The 21210-nt window shown below is 44.8% G+C and overlaps 1 protein-coding gene across 1 annotated transcript in view; it reads right to left on the bottom strand.

The window, feature by feature from the left end:
* Nucleotides 1–21210, bottom strand: part of SLC1A1 (solute carrier family 1 member 1) — an 80991-nt gene that overhangs the window by 40894 nt on the left and 18887 nt on the right. Inside the window, exon 2 of the mRNA XM_064290587.1 lies at nt 4014–4154. Coding sequence (XP_064146657.1) covers nt 4014–4154 — 141 coding nt within the window. The remainder of the gene's footprint in view (nt 1–4013; nt 4155–21210) is intronic.

Raw genomic sequence — 21210 nt, 5'->3', positions numbered from 1 at the left:
CAAAAAAAACCCAAACAAACAAAACCCCCCACCTTGAAAATGAGAAGCAGAAAGAATCATGCTTTCTTACCACCCAAATGTAACTCTTGTTCACTTTTGGCTTTGACTCTAATTTTAAAAAATGTATTCAAATATTAGTAACACTGGGCTGTACACAACATCCTGTTGTATTTGTGAAGTTACGTGTTGTGTGGCTTGCCTTACGCTCCCACTTTATATTGTGGTAGGAACATTTCCACACGTCATTAAAAGGGTTTCCCAAACAAGGTTTTTAATAGGTAGCATCCAAATTTATGATGGCTATGAGTCAGAAGGAAACCCTGGGGGCGTAGTAGTTAAGTGCTAGGGCTGCTAACCAAAGGGTCGGCAGTTCGAATCCACCAGGTGCTCCTTGAAAACTCTATGGGGCAGTTCTTCTCTGTCCTATAGAGTTGCTATGAGTCGGAATCGACTCGACGGCACTGGGTTTGGTTTGTTTGGTTTATGAGTTGGAATCAACTTGACAGCAACAGTTTTGGGTTTTTTTGCTCCAAATTTATAAAGGTCTCTGGGTGGCACAAACGGTTTGAGCTCAATTACTATCCTAAAGGTTGGCAGTCTGAACCCATCCAGTGGCACTGTGTAAGAAAGGCCTGGCAATCTGCTTCTGTAAAGATTACAGACAAGAAAACCCTATGGAGCTCAGCTCTACTCTGTAACAAATGGGGTTGCCCTGAGTCAGAATTGCCTTGAAAGCAATGGGTTTGGTTTTTTGTTTTTATCCTAATTTACGGATACACTGCATATTTTACTTGCTTATAATTTATCACCATTGTAAAAAAATGCTACCATGAACATCGCTGTACCTATCTTTGAATATATCTGATTTTTTTCTTTCTGATAAATTCCCAGAAGTGGAATTACTAGGCAGATGGATCAGAACACGTGCCAAACTGCCCTCCAGAAAGTTTGTTCCCGAAAATTCACGAACGTGTCCATTTTCTCTCAACCGTGCCAGCACTGGGCGTTGTTACTTTGTCCTTTAAACTTGACGATTTAAACACGAGTACCTTGGTGGTACAGTGGTTAAGTGCTCAGCTGCCAACCAAAAGGGCTCCATGGGAGGCAGACCTGGAGATCTGTTTCCATAAAGGTGACAGCCTAGAAAACCCTAAGGGACAGTTCTACTCTGTCACATGGGGTTGTGTGAGTTGGAATGGACCCCACGGCATCCAACAACCGCGGCATCGCTGTCACCATGCTGCTTTGCTCACGTCCTTAAATCTTTGGCCTCTTTCACAGCTCCGTGTCAAAAACCTGGGTAATGACTCTCTCTCTCCCTAGCTCCTGGCCAACCGCTGGGAAAATGACGAGATGACCATCCCTGTGCTTCGGTTTAGGAAAGCAGAGGGCTCTGTGAGTGGAATGCTGATGGCTGTGAATGATTTCCCTGGATTATCTGCAAGGCTGCACACCAAACAGCCAGACTGCAAAAAAATCTCACTAGCCATTGGCTGTTAAGATCTGCATGTCTGTTCAAATGCCCAAGATTATAAAATAAAAAAAAAAATTTTTTTTTCATACATGTATTGTGACCTTTTTAAAAAACTTGGTCCACTACATGTTTGCTTTTTCTTTTTTTTGTTTTTTTTTTGAGATTTGCTGCCTAATTTAGATCGATCTTCTATGCTTCAGATATGGGAATCAGATAGTGTTACTTATCAGGGGGTTTATGAACCTTGTGCAATTATGTATACAATACTGTATATATGTACAAGTGTGAATGTTTTCCTTTAGAGAGAGTACAAAGCTTGCATTAAGTACTTAAAGAAGCCTAAGGAAAAATTAAGAATCTCTGATGTGGAGAAAATCTAGGGAGTTGTAAGTGCCATCCCTACAGGAGCCAGGCGAGTCATATCAATGAGTAAAGTGGAAAGGCAACAGGGAGAGGTGGAGACTGTGGCATCTTCAAATGCATTTGCTCCATCTGGAGGAGTAGGTCTCTCTCAACTCCAGACCATTGTTGCCATGTGGGAATGTGGGCCCAATGTTTCCAAATCTTAATTTTTTTCCCGAGGAAGCCAGAAACCTGGACCTAATGTAAAATCTTCCAATTTTTAGATACAATAATTTAAAGTTAAACAAATAAATAAATGCTTGTTTTTGTCCTTGTGTATGCCATCAAGTCAATTCAGACTCATAGTGAGCCTACAGGACAGAGCAGAACTGCCTCAAAGGGTTTTCTAGGCTGTAATTTTTACACAGGCAGATGGCCAGGTCTTTTCTCCTGCAGAACCACTGGGGGATTCCAACTGCCGATCTTTCAGTTAGCAGGTAAGTGTTTAATCACTGCTTCACCAGGGTTCCTTAAAAAAACACTACACGGGACAAACAACTGGTCTGATGATTGGGCCTTCAAACTGCTAGGCCTAGAAGAAGCCAGGAATTTCAGTGTATCATTAAATACATAAATAAAAACAATTAAATGTCCTCTTTAGGTTTCTAATAAGCCGAGAACACCAAGACCACTTATGAGCAAGACTCCCTAAGACATTCTAGACTGAGTTTGCCACTTGGGAAGTTCACTGGCCGAAAATGACATCACTTCAAGCAATACAGTTATTGAATGTCACAGAGTTTGACACCCCTTCTCCCTTCCCCCCCAGCCAGCGTCCAGTACTCCACAGATCAGCCCCAAGTCTCTTCAGCAGTGGTGGAGAAAAATGTTCTAGAAGGGGATATTGTAAAGGAGCCCTGGTGGCGCAGTACTTAAGGTGCTCAGCCGCTAACTGAAAGGTCAGCAGTTTGAACCCACCATCCGCTCTGTGGGAGAAAGATGTGGCTGTCTGCTCCCATAAAGATTGTTGTAGCTGTTCTTATTGCTAGGTGCTGTCGAGTTGATCGGACTCAGAGCGACCCGTGTACAACAGACCAAAAGTTGCCCTGTCCTGCGCCATCCTTACAATCATCGCTACATTTGTGCCCATTGTCGTAGCCACTGTGTCAATCCATCTCATTGAGGGTCCTCTTGTTTTTCCCTGACCCTCTATTTTACCAAGCATGATGTCCTTCTCCAGGGACTGATCCTTCCTGGTAACATGTCCAAAGTAAGTGAGCCTTAGAAATCCTATGGGCTGCTTTTGTCTGTCCTCTAGGGTCACTAGGAGTTGGAATTAACTCGACAGCAATGGGTTTGGTTTTTGGTTTGGGTAATTTCATGGTTATATAAGACCTTGATTTTCAAGCTGAAGCCACTAAAGACTACCAGGCCAGATCTTACCTATTCCCAGAATTAACATAAGTGGGAGAAGCTATAGCTCACACAGGTTCTATGCGAAGCTTACCATCCCCAGATGAATAACATTTTTGTAAACCAAAGAAATCGCTAGCACACAAGGGAGCTTGCCCTTTAAAGGAACCCAGCACTATGATGATCAATAAGGCAAAAATCATTCGCAAATTCAACATTGTCACAAGTTCCGATTTAAAAACACTGGGCTTTTTTAATACGGTCCAAACCTATAACCAGACCTTTCCCTCAGTACTGAGACCCACATTTGCCTGAGGACACTGGTTGACATCTCAGTGACCAAATATGCCCCCTTTTGCCTTCTGTGGCCTGGCTAGAGTTTTATTCATAATATATTTGGAAATAACGTCTTCCTCACAAGACATCAAGCGGTTGGTCAAATGAAGACTTGAGCTGTGGTGGACAGGGCTAAGCAATGCCACTTTGTGAGTAATGAAATCTTTCTACTCAAGTGAATATATACCTTTCAAGTGAGGAGTGTGTGTGTGTGTGTGTGTGTGTGTTAGAAAGAGACAGAGAGAGAGAGAGAGACAGAGGAGAGAGAGGGACGGGGATGAGGAGACAGAGAGCCAGGGAGAAAGACAGAGTGGGAGAGAGAGGTAAGGGCGGGAGAGGAAGGGAGAGACACGGCTCTAATGCACTGAATTTTTGCCATAACTAGGAAAGGACAACTTACATGAAGGCACCTTAAATCACCTTAGAGAACATGAGTTTTCTCAGATACCTGTGATCATGCTGGATATAATCAATGGCAAAATGATGAGCTTCAGCATCCTCATGAGAAGCTCTCCAGGAAAAGCAAGGTAGAATTTGTCCAGGTTAGACAGGTTGCCGAACTCTCGAACTAAGACTCCCAAGGCAATCCCTAAAACAAACCGGGGTTGGAAACAAGAAAAGAGAAACGTGGTTGAGGTCTCCAGTACACACGTCTATGGAAAAAAAAAAAAAAAAAGACAAATTTTAATGACAAGGAAGACGCTTGAGATGATCTCCCAGAGTCTGTACATTTTAGACTTCAAAAAAAAAAAAAAATCACATCTTAAAAGGTCATGAGTGGGAAATACACGATTCCAAAAATCTGTAGAAAATATTCTGTGCATAAAAGCTTTTCTTTTCATTTCTGTTCTTTCCTTTCAATTCCATTTGTCATAATGACAATGCATCCAAGCATTTTCTGTGGGAAAGGGAAAAACAGTCCTCATTTCAGTCACCCCAACTGAACTATTTTGTTTTACACGCCACCTTTATTCTTTGTCCAAGCTGCCAAGATCTTTGACATATTTTACACTTCACGTATCAGCTTGTATTTTCTCTCATTTTTGTCATAAATACTTTTTATCATAAATTTCTATGATACAGCTTTATGCTGTACTTTTAGAATAAATATTCTCCCCTGTTAACTTGTACAATTTTAATAGCAACACAAGATTTCATGGGTTTGGCGCATTTACCTTATTGTTGCACGAGTATGTTCTCAAATGCCTTGCTTTCTTTTCAGTTAATTCTAGGTAACGATGTGTTCCAGGCTGCCTGATCAAGAGGCTTTTGACAAAGTTTCTCATCCTGAGTACCTTGTATACCAAGGCCTACAGTTATGAGTGTGCAGGGAGACGGTCAATATTAAGAACCGTCACACTTTTTCCGAAAGCTTGCCTTAACAAGATGCCTTATGAAACCCTTCACTTGCCTGGAAAACACAACTTAAGGCCAATTTCCTAGCACCTGTGGTAATGGTGACATTGACAATGAAAAATCACACATTATTAAATATTTCCTCTTTTATCCTCTTCCAAATAGTTTAATAATGTCTAATTGCCCCCCCACCTTCTGTCAAACCCACATCTCTTTTTTCAAAACCAAGAAATAAAAAGGGCTGGATGGACTTTCACACCCATTTCCCTTTGTCAACCCCTGGTGACAACATGCCAATCAGGAGTAAAATGAACCAAAATCCAGAAGATTCAAGAAGGACATCACCAGTTACGCTAATTCAAAACAAAACAACCCAAACCCGTTGCCGTCGAGTCGATTCCAACTCATAGCAACCCTATATTTATGCTAATCCACAAACTCCAATGATTTGTATGAGAAAGTTCAGAGTTGTCTTGGCACAGCTAAGAACTCTAGGGCAATGAAAAGAGATGTGAATTCAACTCTTAGCGACCCCATGTGACACAGTCGAAGGGCCCCATTGGGTGTCCTGGGCTCTAATCTTTACAAAAAGCGGGTGGCCAAGGTCTTTCTCCCCAGGAGTCACTGGGTAAGTTTGAACCGCCCACCTTTCTGTTAGCAGCTGAGCGCTTGACCATTGCGCCATCAAGGCTCCCTCCCTTTATAATCACTACTAGAGTTTTCCTTTAAATTCAGTCACCTTCCCAGACACCTAACAGACCGAAGAGATGAAACTCTCAGGATGCTCTGTGTGCAGTAACCTTACCCTCGGCTTAATTTTATTTTCCTGACCTTATTCTGCCCGTTGCTGTCGAGTCCCACCAGGGCTCCTTCTTTGACACACAAGCCCCAAACCTACTTGAAGCCACCTAAAGAGTCTGAGAAGGAACGTTATTTGTTTTTGGAGGCTTTAGAGTAGCCTTACAGCATCATATAGGTATGTGCCATTTATAAAGTAGGAAGTGGGTGCAACCTGTTCTTTTAATTCACTTAAAACATTTCAGTCCTTGGTGTTCTTGCGCACTTACTAGTCTCAGCATTAGGTTTCAAACTGTGAACCAATTAGGGTTGATAACAGAGTTGCTTTTGTCTTAGCTACAGTTTGGGGAATAGATACATTTAGGTGTGTATGCTTGTTGTAGTATGCCTTGTTCCAAATATGATTTTAAAAGGCTTATCAGAAATACATCTGGTAGTGTATGCACAAAACAGGGAGATTAAGGCAAAGGAGCTCTGGTGGCACGGTGGTTAAGAGCTTGGCTGCTAACAAAAAGGTCGGCAGTTTGAATCCAACCACCCGCCACTCTTTGGAAACCCTATGGGGCAGTTCTACTCTGTCCATTAGGGTCGCTATGAGTTGGAAATCGACTCAACAGCAACAGGTCTCGAAGAAAGCTCTGCCTGTAGAAATGAAGGGGTGTGTCTGCTAACAGACCAGCCACAAAAGCACTGTGTGAGTAGCAAAAGCACCCCATGTGCTCTGATCTTAGGGTTTATATTACTAACGATTAACTGTGCCTTTAATCCTCTTCACCCCAAATGAAAGCAGGAGGGGTGGAGAGAATTGTGCTTGCTATTTTTTAGTCCTTGGTCAGGTAAGGGCTTTTATAGGGCAGATATGAGAGTCTCCGTATGGAGTAGTTTGAAACCTCTCAAAGGTGAAATAAGCCACGAATAGGTGCTATATTTAGCAACTGTGGAGTACCTGGGTGGTACAAACAATTAACATATTTGGCTGCTAATGGGAAGGCTGGAGATTCAAGTCCGCCCAGAGGCGCCTCTGAAGAAAGACTTGGCCATCTATTTCCCAAAACTCTGCCACTGAAAATCCTACGGAGCACAGCTCTACTCTGACACACACAGGGCTGCCATGAGTCAGAATCAGCTGGATGACAACAGGTCTTTTTAAATTTATTTGCAATTAAAACTTCCTATCAAGCTTGTTCTTGAAGGTGAGTATCACAAACCGTGCTTCAGTATTTTTTTTTTTTAACTGAAAAAAAGAATAATATAAATACCAATTAAGTCCTGGAAAAGCCGTTGAGAGATTCAAGGATGATGTCACCCTGGGACTCTCAAGTACAAGAAGTAGCCAATAACTGACCTTAAACAGGAGTTACAACCTTATAAATTACCCAGTGTTTTATCTTGGTCTCGTCAGAGTTTGGGCATATTAGAAGCAGGATAAAAAAAACCATTGGAAGGTTTTCCAGGTTCCAAGGTGAGGTCAGGATCTCATGAAGCACAACCCTGCCCTCTCCATTTCCTGAGTCAGAACCTTGGACTAGATTAAGGTTCGTGGAAGGGTCCCCAAGCCAAAGGCTGGTGGGAATAACTTACTAGCCGGGAGACGTGCAGGCTAGACCCCCTGCTAGAGCCACAACAGCCCCAGAAAGGTAAAGATGAAGGACCACCTGAATGTTACTGCCCACTGAACCTGCAGCGGGGCCAACAAGGAATCCCCAAAGACAAAGCAGTTACCTGGACCCCTGTAGCCCCAGCAAGAACCGGGACACCATTCTCGGGCTGCTTGTCCCTACACAGGCAAGAAGATCCCAAGCAGGTACAGCGGTAGCTTCAGAAGCACACAGGCATTTGAAGAACAGCCTCAAGTTCTGGCTCCAAGTGTGTAACTTGTGCCATGACTTTGCTGTTGTTCTGAGCTGCCATGGAGTCAGCCCCGACTCATGGCAGCCCCATGCCTAAGGGGACCGGACCACTGTGATCCATAGGGTTTTCACTGGAAGTAGATGGCTAGGCCTTTCTTCCTAGTCCGTCTTAGTCTGGAAGCTCTGCTGAAATCTGTCCAGCATCCTAGCAACACACAAGCTTCCACTGACAGACAGGTGGTGGCTGCCCATGAGGTGTGCTGGCCGGGAATTGAACCCAGATCTCCCACGTGGAAGGTGAGGACTCTACCCCTGAGCCACCACTGTTTCATAGGCCATGACTTCAGCCTCTCCTAATTGTCAAGTGGTGGGATTGGAAGTATGGGGAGAAAGGGTCAGATTAGATGCCTTGGGAGGTCCCTTCTAATGCCCAAGATGCTGTGGTCACCTCTGAGCCTTAGTTTCCTACACATTCAAATGGGATCATATGATCTCATTTAGCTTCGAGGAGGCTGGCCGTGCTTTCTCCGGTTCTTATGCTAAGGTAAGCATGCTGGTGACACAGGGAAGGCAGAAGCATGGGAGGAAAGCAATGAAGACCTCATCCAGGAATTTCTTCAAGTTCAAAGCTTCAAGTTTAAAAGAAAATGTCATCTCTTCCTCCTATTTTGTCTCAAAAAGCACCTGCCAGTCCAGTAGTCCAGTCTTAGAGGTTCTGGGGAGATTAAAAAAAAATTTTTTTCCCCTAAGTTTATAAAAAGTTATTGTTCAGGGAACAACACTGGAAATCAAAATAAAAGAAAAAATTCATATATATATATATAGATAGATATAGATCCCAATGTTCATCAGAGCACCAAAAGGTGGAAGCAACCTAAAGGTCCATCAACAGATGAATGGATAAACAAAATGTGGTACATACATACCATGAAATATTACTCAGCCACAAAGAGAAATGAAGTCCTGATAGATGCTACAACATGGATGAATCCTGAAAACATTGTGTACATGAATCATGTAAGTGAAATAAGTCACAAAAGGACAAGCATTGTATGATCCCACTTACATGAAACAGGCAGATGTATAGAGACCAAAGCGTATCAGTGATTACCAGGAGTGGGAGAAGGAACGAAAGAGGAAGCCTTTGTTTAGGGGCCACCAAGTGTCTGCCTATGGTGGTGGAATAATTTGGAAATGGATAGTGGTAACAGTTGCACAATATGATAAATATAACCAATGTCACTGAATTGTACATGTAAAAAATGTGGAATTGGTGTTTTCTTATATATTTTTTTTACCACAAAAATACAAAAAGCCACATATAATCACATCAACCTATTCTCCTCCATCCCTCCTCTTTTTTCCTACCCAGTCTTTGTTCTTACGCACACACTTTTTAGTTACAAAAATTAACCCAGGAATAGTAGTTGGATCGCATTTGACACATTTATGAAAACAGCATTGTTCTTGGTTTGAGGACAATTTGTAGAAAAGAGATCACAATCTACTGAGGTTTTTAATCAAAGCCCCAGAATAGTTCTCCGGTCTATATATATTAATTTTGGGTTGATTAAATAAGAGTTATTGGCAAAGGAAAGGTATTTTTAATTATCACTGAAATAGTTATCTCCCATGCCATCATGCTAGGCACTATATTAAGCAGATAAGCAACGTGCTTTTTTGCTCTTTGGGAGATAATCTAAGACAAATGGTGATGACCAGAAACTAAAAAGTGCACAGAGTTGTAACAGTGCGCACGTGCATACTGGGTAAGTGGGGCGGATGGTCAACCTGCCCCTGCCCGCACACCACAATTTATCTGTACCCTTTCATCATGTTTCTTTCCTTCCCCGAAGAGCTGAGTAGCTCCACTGTTGTAAGATCTTCACATGAATGGTGGCTTAAAAACAGATGCCCCTGAGTCTGCTAAGCTTTTTTTTTTTTTTTAATGTATTTACTGCACAAACAATATTAGCACAGCTCCACTGGAAAAATAAAGTAAGTACAAAAATTCACCCACAATCTCACCAATGCAAATACATGCAAAGCAAAGTTGTTTTCTTTTTTTTCCCCTATATATTACTGCAGTTCACCCTAAATTTGTTGTTGTTAGGTGCCGTCGAGTCAATTTCGACTCATAGCAGCCCTGTGTGACAGAGTAGAACTGTCCCACAGGATTTTCCAGGCTGAAATCTTTACGGGAGCAGATCTCTTGGACTTTCTCCTGCAGAACTGCTGGGCTTTAGGTTAGCAGCTGAGTGCATAACCACTGCACCACTAGGGCTCCTTAACCATAATGCAAACCCTTTGCTGTTGCATCAATTCTGACTCACCGCGACCCTACAGGACAAGAACGGCCTCCTAGGGTTTTCAAGGAGCAGCTAGTGGATTCGGACCATCAGCCTTTTGGTTAGCAGCTGAGTGCTTAGCCGTTAACGCTACCAGGGCTCCAACCATAATATACCAAGAGTAAACCAAACCCATTGCCATCAAGTAGATTCCAACCCACAGCAACCCTATAGAACAGGGTAGAATGCTCCATAGGGTTTCCAAGGCGCAGCTGGTGGATTCAAACTGCCGATCTTTCGGTTAGCAGTCAAACTCTTAACCACTATGACACCAGGGTGGCAGTAACGATATAAAAATGGGTGGTATAAGGACGCTTCTCTCAAGGGGCTCATGGTCTAGTGAGGGCCAATCCCACACGCATCTCTGCATCTCCAGGGGTAGGAGATGGACAAGGCCTAGCAATGGAAGGCGGAAGAAGCAAGGGTGGGAAGGCAGGGGGGAGGAGAAGGAGAGAAGGTGGAGGTCAGCTCAAGAGTGAACACAAATAGGTAGCTATCTTCTGATTTCCATGGAATTGTTTACAAGCCTGAGAGCACTTCATGGAAATGCCAGTTAATGAAGACGTTAGAACTGAGCCTTCATATCCTGGTACAGGTAAAATGTAAGCAGGGTTGTATAATGGAAAGAGGACTCTGAATTCTAATCCCATTTCTACCAGAGTTTAGCTATGTCACTTAATCCTTCTCCTTTTGGGTTGCTTCATCTGCAAACTCCATGCAAGGCACCTCAGGAATACCGTGAGAACCAACAGAGAAAATGCACACAGAAGCACTGCGTGATCTAAAGCAACGTCATGGATCAGCCTCGTTTCAGAATGTACTCATCTTATTATCATTCTCATTTCCTTAAAAACCACTCAAATCATAGAGATATTTAGGGTGAAAAACTTGGAGGCCTAAAGACACATTCCTGGTGGAGGGGTAAACGGAAACTTCTGCTTAGAGAAGGCAGAAACCCAAGTCGTGCTTATTTCAGCTCAGCTGCTGATTGTCTCTGAACTAATAGTTACACAAACACCAGCGTTGGAAGCTCAGCAGGAAGGAGTTGAAGACCCTCAGACAGACCGGAGAGTGGGAGAACACAAACGCAGAGTTAGACATGGGGGCCCGAACTCCGCACCACCATTCGTATCCTAGCATGGGTACAAAGGACATATGACAACCTGTTTGTGCCTTAGCTTTGTCATCGGTCAGGAAGGACTGATCCCTGGCTCAGAGACTGGGGTGAGGATTAGATGTGATAAAGTACAAGGTGAGAAATTTCTCTTCGGCCTTCTTCCTGCCACTTCGCCTTTCCCCTGGGGTTGCGGAGGGCCTGGGGCTGAAAGCCGTGCAGGAAGCAGAGTGGCCGGACATTTTTCACTCTTCCTGGGTGGACAGGGTGGAACTGACGGCTCTTCCACGTGAAAGAAGCCACAGACCCTGAATTAACAGAGTCGGAGTTGGACAGGACACGAGGCCGCCATCATCATAGATTCTAAATAAGTGAAAGTGTCCCAGCCGGAGAGCACAAAGGCATTTAGGAAACACATCTAAGAGAAGATCAACCTTTTCACGGCCTTGTGAGATACCAGCTCCTGGTTAAAGCAAAGGAGCACTGGTGGTGCAGTGGTTAAGTGCTCAGCTGCTAACCGAAAGGTCAGCGGTTTGAACCCACCAGCTGCTCCCCTGGAGAAACATGAGGCATGAGGCAGTCTGCTTCTGTAAAGGCGACAGCCTTGGAGACCCAATGGGGCATTTCTACTCTGTCCTACAGGACCACTGTGAGTCGGAATCGACTCAATGGCAAGGGGTTTTCCGTTTGGTTGAAACAAAAAGCCAGCTGACCTGGAGTCAACTCTGACTTACAGCGACCCCATGTATGTCAGAGTAGAACTGAGCTCTACAGGGTTTTCAAGGCTGATTCTTGGAAGTAGATCAGCAGGCCTTTCTACCCAGGTGCTTCCGGGAAGACTCAAACCTCCAGCCTTTCATTAGCAACTGAGCTTGTTAATCATTTGTACCACCCAGGGCTGGCTCCATTGACAAAACGACAGCTGAAGATGGTGGGGAAAGACGGTAAGTTGGAGAGGGGAAGCCACAAAGCAAATACCTCAGCAATCAGAAATGGTCGCTGTGATCACTGAAGCCTCTTTGTGGTCTTGAGTCAACTTTACAAATGTTATCTGGGTGACTGTTTAGAACTAGTGCTACTTGAAGCGCTAGGGGGTGAGGCCAAAGAGAGGATGATGCCCCTGCCCCTGAGAACTTACACTCTAATAGGCAGAGCACAACAGTAACAGACAAGAGAAACTGCCCGTCCCATCAGAAGGGCTCCCCAACGTTTTAGGAGTTCAAGCCAAAAAAAACCAAAAACCAAAAAACACCAACCCATTGCTGTCAAGTCAATTCCAACTAATGAAGACCCCATGTGTTACAGAGTAGGGCTGTTCCAAAGGGTTTTCTCGGCTGTCATCTTTATGGATGCAGGTCTCCAGGCCTTCCCTCCATGGCACCACTGGGTGGTTTTGAACTGCCAGCCTTTAGGTTAGCAGTCAAATGCAAACCATTTGTGCCACCCAGGGACCTTTCAGGAGTTCAAGGGTAGAGGAATTCACATTAGGATTAAGAAAGACAGAATTTAAGATACGGCTCTGATGTGAGAATAGGAATTCAACAGGTAGGACTATTGATGGGGAAAAAGGAATGTCCAGAAGAACATCCAAAGACAAAGGGGTGGGGGAAACGAAGACGCTAAATGTGGCAAGAGCCTACCGTTCCAAGCATTTTTATAATGCATTATGCGTTTAACTGTCTAATCTCAATAAACTTCTAAGTAACGGATAAAAAAGTAATGCCAGAGAGGTTAGGAAACTTGTCCAAGGACACAGGGCCAGCTCGAGACCCAGGTCTGCCTGACCTCTAGGTGCTGCTGCTTCCATACCGGGGAGATAAAAGTGTGTTCACTAAACTGTGTGGCCGGTGCTCACAGAGTGGCTTAGAGACCTAAGACTAGAAAATCAGTTGGGATGTCCCACGAAAGGCCTGGAATACCAGGAAGGAGGATTGATACTTCCCTGATGCCAGTTCCCCTTCCGTATTAGCCAGGACACTGTGAGGATTCAACGCGATAAACCATGTGTTAAACTATAAAGTTACGTGCAAAGATTAGCTATTCGTGGAGAAATGAAGAGTCACTGAACATGTTTGCATAAGGGCAGCCCTAGGTTACAGATAAACCTGGCTGAGGTGTGTAGCTTGGGTTAGAAGAGGGTGACAAAGTGGTTGGGAGGCTCAGATTCTGAACAGAGAAGTGAAGCCATATTAAATTAAAAGATAGAAAAGAAGCTTCATCAAGAGTGGGAGACATGAAAGGCAGGAGAAGAATGGAGAATCCCAGATCTGGGGTTTGGGTTGGGGAAAGGTTGGCCAAGATGGTGTTGTTGTTAGCTGCCAGCGAGTCGGCCCCTGACTCTGGGTGACCCCATGCACCAAAGAAGGAAATGCTGCCGGGTCCTGCACCACCCCCATGATCAGTTGCAGATTGGACCATTGTGATGAGGGTTTCATTGGCTGATTTTCAGAAGTAGATTTCCAGGCCTTTCTTCCTACTTTGCCTTAGCCCGGAAGCCCTGCTGAAACCTGTTCAGCATCACAGCAACATGCAAAGCCTTACTGACAGACCGCACATGAGGTGCACTGGCCGGGAATCAAACCCAGGTCTCCTACATGGAAGGCGAGGATTCTACCACTGAACCACTACTGCCCCCCTAGAATATTCTAGTATTGCAGGTATCTTGTTCCACTCCTTGACTTGTCTTTTACACTCCTAAGGGTGGTTTATTTCAAAGTTTGGGTGAGACGGAGTATGAGTCCATTTTCCTGCTGCAAGCCCTGTTTTATCTCAATTTCTTGCTGAACCTAGACCCACCAAACCTCTGAATTCTCAATCCGTCAGGAGCCAGCTGGTGTGTATTATGGTTCATCCGCCAAAATGTTCGGACTGTCCTGGGTAAGTTGACACCGGCACCTTTCAGGGAGAAGGCCAGGGCTCCATCTGAAGGTGGCCACACCTGGCTTGGAACCTGAATCTTTCACGGAAATGCAGGACACTTCCTCTTTCCTTGTGGCAACTCACAAAAGAGGAACCAGGCCAGCTCCCACACTATGGCCAGTTCTCCTTTAGAGGTCTGGAACTGAGGGCTCATTACAGGGACAAATCTGGAATTCGGAAGGACATTCTGAAGTCACCGGAGAGAAGAAGCTTTCCTAACACCTGGTTCAAGGGGTCTTTCGCTTCACGGAAAATACCCGCCTGGAGGAGGGCTGCTGTTGTTAGTTGCCATCAGGTCAGTTCCGACTCATGGTGACCCCGTGAGTGGAGAGTAGACTTGTTCCATAGGGCTGTCAAGTCTGTGACCTTTCGGAGGCAGACTGCCAGGTCTGTCTTCTGAGGCACCTCTGGGTGGGTCCGAACTGCCAACCTTTCAGTTAGTAGCCCAAAGTTGGTACCACTCAGGGATTCTCTGGAGGAGGGCAGGGGACTGAATTCCTTGTCCTAAAGTGAAAACATCCAGAACAGAAGCAACCTGAACCCCACGGTCCCTGCACAGATAGCCTGGGGGGGTCTGTGGAGATTAAGATGCCTTGGGAGGGGAGGGGTGAAGGCAGAAGATTCTAAGAATCAGCAGTTGGGTCACAGAGTTGGGAAAGGACTCTCCATTGGGTTAACCAATAGTCCAGTCAGGCTGAAAAGATGACTCTCTTTTGCTAAGAGAAGGCTGGTATCCAGAGAAAGAATTCTCAGACTGCAACACCCTAAGTGTAAAAACCAAATGATGCGTGGAGGAGCCCAGCCAGGCCGAGTGAGTGCTCCGTCTCCCCCCTCATGACTTGTCTCTCCCCATCAATGTTGGTGCTCCCCAAGGGTTTTGTCCTCCACTTTCTTCTGGGACTGCATGTTCTCCCAGGGCGACCTTACCTGCTACCATAGCATCAATTTCCATCTCTGTCTCCTGCCTAATTCTATCTCCCAAGGGCCAGGCTCAATCTACAAGTACCTCCTAGGAAACTCGAGTTGGACATAGACCTCAATATGGGATCCAAAGTCGGAAAAATAAATGTATCTCTCCTGCCCCCAGAAGACCTGGGTTCCACTGGTGGCTTTGAAATATGTCCACAAGTCCTTTGATATTCCTTCCATCAAGAGATAGAGACTCTATCCCCTTCCCTTGAACTTGGGTGGGCCCTTGTGACTGCCTTGGTAAACGGAGTACAGTAGAAGTAACAGGGCGTGGGTCTGAGGCTAGGTTAGAAAGGGCCGCAGAGCTTCTGCTGGTTTTTCTTGGGACACGCACTTTGAAGTCCTGAAGTGCCAGGTCAGAAGTCCAGTCACCCTGAAGCCAACATATTGGACAGACCATGTGGAAAAATCACAGTGAGCGACATCTTCACGATGTTGACTTTTCCAATCCACAAACAAGTATGCCTGTCCATTTATTTAGGTCTTCTCCGACTTTGTCAGTTTGATAGTTTTCGGCATACAGGTCTTGTACATGTATTGTTAAATTTATACCCAATCTTTTACACTTTGGAGCTATTATAAACAATATTTTTAAAATTTCAGTTTCCAATTGTATATTGTTAGCATACAGAAGTAACAACTGGCTTTTGTGTGTCAATGACCCAATTAGTTATCAGTCCCTGAGTGCCTCACCATTCCTTGCTGGCTTCCTTAATCCTGCATAGCTCTGTAAGTAGTCCCTTGATTCAGTCTGTTCAGAAAACTTTGGAGTAAGTAATCCATCTGCTTCCTGAGCTGTACTTCCTCACCACCTTCAAACTCATCATATCCAATCACCTCAAACTCCTTGCTATTTCTTAAAGATGCTCTACACTTTCTTGCTTTCGTACCCTTGTTTTCACAGATTCTCCTCTTTCTAATACTTGTTGCTACGATTGCTGCCTACTGAACTCCTATGCGCTTCTCAAAACCTTAGTTAAAAATGCCTCCCTCCTCCATCAAGACTTTCTCAGGCCCTTTCCCAGGTAGAAACCTGCTGAGCTCAGTCTGGATCTCTACTACACCCTGTCTCAGTTATCTAGAGCTGCTATAACAGAAATAGCACAAGGGGTGGCTTTAACAAACAGAAATTTATTTTCTCATAGTTTAGAAGGCTAGAAGTCCAAACTCAGGGAGCTGGCTCTAAGGGAAGGCTTTCTTTCTCTGTCAGCTCCAAAGGGAAGGTCCTTGTCTCTTCAGCTTCTGTTTCTTGGCCCTTGAAGATCTCCATGTGGCTTGGCATCTCTTCCTCTCTCTCTGCTTGCTCCTTCCTTGTTTAATCTCTTTCATATCTCGAAAGAGTTTGGTTCAAGACACACCCTACATTAATCCTGCCTCATAAACATAACAAAGATAGCCCACTCCCAAACAGAATTATAACCACAGGTACATAGGTTAGGATTTACAACACATATTTTGGGGAGACATGATTCAATCCATAACACCCCCCAACAGGCCTCTGTGGAGCCCCTTCCATCTCAAGCTCCCTGAAGCAGGGACATGATTTGCTCACCCTTGCAGCCCCTGGAAGGAGCCCTGGTGGCACAGCAGTTAAGTGCTCGACTGCTAACTGAAAGGTGGGCGGTTCGAACCCACCAGCCACTCTGCATGAGAAAGATGTGGCAGTCTGCTTCTGTAAAGATTACAGCCTTGGAAACCCCATGGGGCAGTTCTACTCTGTCTTCATAGACTCGACGGGAAAGCGTTTGGTAGCTCCTGGCACCAAGCTTGGCACACTGTAGGTGCCTGAGCAACACCTGCTGGACCGAACTGAACCAGGAATGCATTACATTTGCTACTCAGTTCACGTGCCCGGGAAGCTACGACATTTTCTACCCTTTACTCATCAAACCTGATTACAAAAGGCTGCAGAAAATAGCTGAGGGAGGGTGCCATTAACTGAGGGTGAAAACTTGGCCACAGGGAATGTGGGTAAATATTTGACCACGTTACCCCAGTCCATCAAGCCTAGAGGTGCCTCATCAATATGGCTGCTCCAGAAACTCCAGACTTATGGGATTCAGTGCCCAATTCCTATACCTCAGGACTTCTTTTGAGCTTCTGGGGCCCCTAGAGTCAGAAGAGCCCCTGGGATTCAAGTGAGGTTGAAGTTGGTTGGGAACAGTTAGGACCAGCCAACAGGAATCCAGCCTCTACAGCAAGTGTCCAACGAGATTGTAGCGTTGTCAGTTGCCGTCTATTCGGCTCCAACTCATGGTGGCAATCTTAACGTATAACAGAGGAAATGTTGCCTGATCCCACACCATCTTCACCGTCACTGGTATGTCTGAGCCGACTGTTGCGGCCACTGTGTCAATCCGTATCACTGAGGGTTTCCCTTGTTTTCACTGGCCCTCTACCAAACATGATGTCCTTTTCTAGTGACTGGTCTTTCCTGATGATTCGTCCAAAGTAAGCAAGTCCAAGTCTCACCATGTTTGCTTCTAAGGAACATGCTGGTTGTATTTCTTCTACGACTGATTTGTTTGGTCTTCTGGCAGTCCACAGTATATTCAATGTTCTTCACCAACCCCACACTTTGGACGCACCAATTGGCTTAGAGGTCCAAGAATCGTGGGGCTTCCCAAGGGGGAGAGTCTCTCCAGGATGGCCCAGGTTCTACGTGAATCTTTTAATCCAAGCACAGCCAGACTCTCCCCCTCGCCCAAAGGTGTGTCAGTCCCGCGGTGTGTGGTGGGTTATTCCTGACTATACTTGTGGGCTCTAAAATCTCCCATTCCCTGTCTGTGGTTGACTCTCTTTATTCTACCTCTTTTGTTTCCTGTTACGATGGTTCATGTCCAATAATCTCATCCTTTAAACCTCCTCAGAAACTGAAGAGTAATCCTACCTACCGTCTGGTTTGATGCATTCCTGTGAAATACTTTCACCCACCTCAGAAGCGAGGATGGAAAGACTCGGGCTCGCTCACTTTGAACAGAAAGTGACATCATGGTTGGTAAAGTTGAGGGTCACTGAAAATGAGTGAAACCTTCACTGAGATGGATGGACACACTAGCTGCAACAGTGGGCTCAAACATAGCAAGGATCGTGAAGATGGTGCAGGACGGGTCAGTGTTTCATTCTGTTATACCTAAAGTTGCCATGAGTTGGAGCTGACCTGATGACCTCAAAAATGACAACCACCACCTTGCCCCTCTCAGAACTTGGGCAAATATTTGGCCTCCAAGTCACCGATGGAATTACAAGTCCCTGCACCCAGACCTAGACAGCTTGGAGAGGCCCTGGAATCCTTGGCTGCTAACTGAAGGGGTAGAGGTTCAAGTCCACCCAAAGATGTCTTGCAAGAAAGACCTGGCAATCTACTTCTGAAAAATCAGCCACTGAAAACCCTAAGAAGCACAGTTCTACTCTGACGCACATGGGGTTGCCATGAGTCAAAAGCGACACCATGGCAAGAGTTTTTAAAGGTGCCCAGGTGCCTCTTCATATAGGACAAGAGTAGGGTCCCAGAAAACACACAAAGATGACAGTTTACAACAATGCCTTTAAAGAATAACATTGTACCCACAATCCAAGTTTCATTATTTGCATCCTCCCTTTTGTTTTGTGTTTTTGGGCAACTACACAAACATTTATAAGGGACTTCGCAGTTTTATAAAGTGTCTCCGCATGTATTAGCTCATTGGATGACAACGATGGATTAGAGTTATTAGAGTTAAGGTCCAGAAATGACTATAAATGCCATCGGAAACCATACAGAGCCAACATGGTGAGTACAACATTTCCACAATAACTTGAGGGTTTTATTTACTCTCGGAATCGTGCATGTTTCTGAGGGATTTTCAGCCCCTTTCTTAGTGTTGACCTCATAGACAACATATGTGTTCCAGAGCATGGGAACACGTGTGAGGGAGAGAGAGAATCGAGGCAAAAAGTTACACCACACCACTGGGACCCACCACCCTTTTGCCCTGGTACACAGAGCACCAAGCAGCATTTACAAAGGAGGTGAGCGTTAGTGACTGAGCATCAGGTCAGGTAACATCAGGGATCTACACCTCAGATGCTGTGGGTCCAGTCTTCTCTGGCTTAAGATGGGGAAAGGAGGGGACACACCTTACGGGGCACTGAGCTTCTGTTAATGGTGATGGAATAATCTGGAAGCAGATAGTGGTTGTACAACACGATGAATGTAACTAATGTCACTGAACCGTACCTGTAAAACATGCTGAATTGGCAAATGTTTTGTTATATAGAGTTTTACCACAATTAAAAAAAAAAAAAAGCAACCAAACCTCACTCAATATTTCCACTTAAATAACAGAAGATGTAAACTTTTAATTTTTTTTCCAGTTGGCACAACAGCTAAGTGCTTGGTTGCTAACCAAAAGGTCAGCAGTTCAAACCTACCAGGTACTCCAGGGGAGAAAAGACCTAGTGATCTGTTCCCATAAAGGTTACAGCCTTGGAAATCCTATGGGGTAGTTCTACCCTGTCCTACAGGGTCACTATGAGTTGGAATTGACTCAGAGGTACACAGCAACAACAACATGGCACAAACGGCTAAGCACTCAGCTACTAACTGAAAGGTTGGTGGTTCAAATGCATTCAGAAGTGCCTTGGAAGAAAGGCCTGGCAAGCTACTTCCAAAAGGTTACAGCCATTGAAAACCCTGTGACACACATGAGGTTGCCATGAGTCAAAGTCGACTGAACGGCACCTGGTTGTTGTTGTTGTGCCTTCTCAACTGGCAACACAGACCTAACTCCTTCCCTCCGTGGAGCTCAGAACCTCCTCAGGAAGTTATCCGGGTGTGACAGAGGGATCTATGCTGAGGACATGGAAACAGAGCCAGCCTATTATGTCTCCTGGTTGATAATCAACTTGGGTTAATAGAAAAGTAAAACCTATCTTCAGGCTCTCAGTGACCAGGTCTATTTATCCAAGCAGCTGCTCAAGGCCTACTGGAGCAGGTATCAAGGGCAGACTAACTTCCTCTCAGAAAAAGAACTTCCAGGCAGGGAGAGAAATGGGAAGAATTTGGACAGTGGTATGAAAGGATGTTTGGAGGGAAAATCTAGAAATAAATTCACTAAAGAAATGTTGTCGTTGTTGTTAGTTGCCACTGAGTTGCTCTGACCTTACGTACAACAGAATGTCCAGTCTTGTGCCATCTTTGTGATGGTTGGTATGTTGGAATCCGTTCTTGTGGCAATTGTGACAATCCATCTCATTAAGGGTTTCTCTTGTTTTCGCTGATCCTCTACTTTACCAAATATGATGTCTTTTTCTAGTGATTGGTCTTTCCTGGTGACACATCCCAAGCAAGCGAGTGGAACTATCATCATCCTTGCTATTAAGGAATATTCTAGTTGCATTTCTTCTAAGACTGTCCACCACCCATCTGTCAGTTTGTCATACTGTGGTGGTTTGTATGTTGCTGTGATGCTGGAAACTGTGCCACCAGTATTTCAAATACCAGTAGGGTCACCCATGGTAGACAGGTTTCAGTGAGGCTTCCAGACTAAGACAGACTAGGAAGAAAGGCCTGGCAATCTACCTCTGATAATTAGCCAATGAAAACCTTATAGATCATAACAGATGAAAGAATTAGCCAGTGAAAACCTTATAGATCATAACAGATGAAAGAAAGAAATAGGAGTTGCTAAATACCACATCCAAAAAGGCTTTACCACCCAAGGCTGATTCAGCTTCCAGTCATGACCCAACTCTTCTATTCCTCTATCTGCTAAAGGTTTCTCCAGAGATCAGCCTGGCTCTGAGAAGACAGATCTTCCTCAAGGCAGAAAGATGCCCTCCAGTGTGGGAGCTTTAGGGCCCTGCTGAACTCTCAGTAAAGTGGTTTCAGAACTGTTAACGACCATACTTGCTCTTGTTCTGGGCCCACAAATTAGGAGTATGTTTGGGATGACGCAGGCTTGGGTAAGAGTTTCCCAGCATCATCATTCAAAAACCCAGAAAACTGAGTGGGTAAACGGGGGATGGATGAGATGGGCTCACCAAGGATTTACTTCCTTTCTTCTTCAATGAAGAAACTTCTGTAATAAGTAAAAACACTTTGGGACATCTCCTATGAGTGCAGCAGACCCGTATAAGGCAGCAGTCTTATCCTCAGGAAACTGACGTGAGAAAGAGAAGCGTGAGAAAAAAACCCTATGCATATTAAACAGTTGCCATGGAGTAGATTCCGACTCATTGCTGCCCTGTAGTACAGAGAACAGCCCCATAGGGTTTCCAAGGAGCGGCTGGTGGATTCAAACTCCCAGC

This window comes from Loxodonta africana, chromosome 9 (assembly GCF_030014295.1).
Source record: "Loxodonta africana isolate mLoxAfr1 chromosome 9, mLoxAfr1.hap2, whole genome shotgun sequence".
Classification (NCBI taxonomy): Eukaryota; Metazoa; Chordata; class Mammalia; order Proboscidea; family Elephantidae; genus Loxodonta; species Loxodonta africana.
Note: the sequence above shows the minus strand (reverse complement) of the source record. Positions and strands in the feature narration are given on the sequence as shown.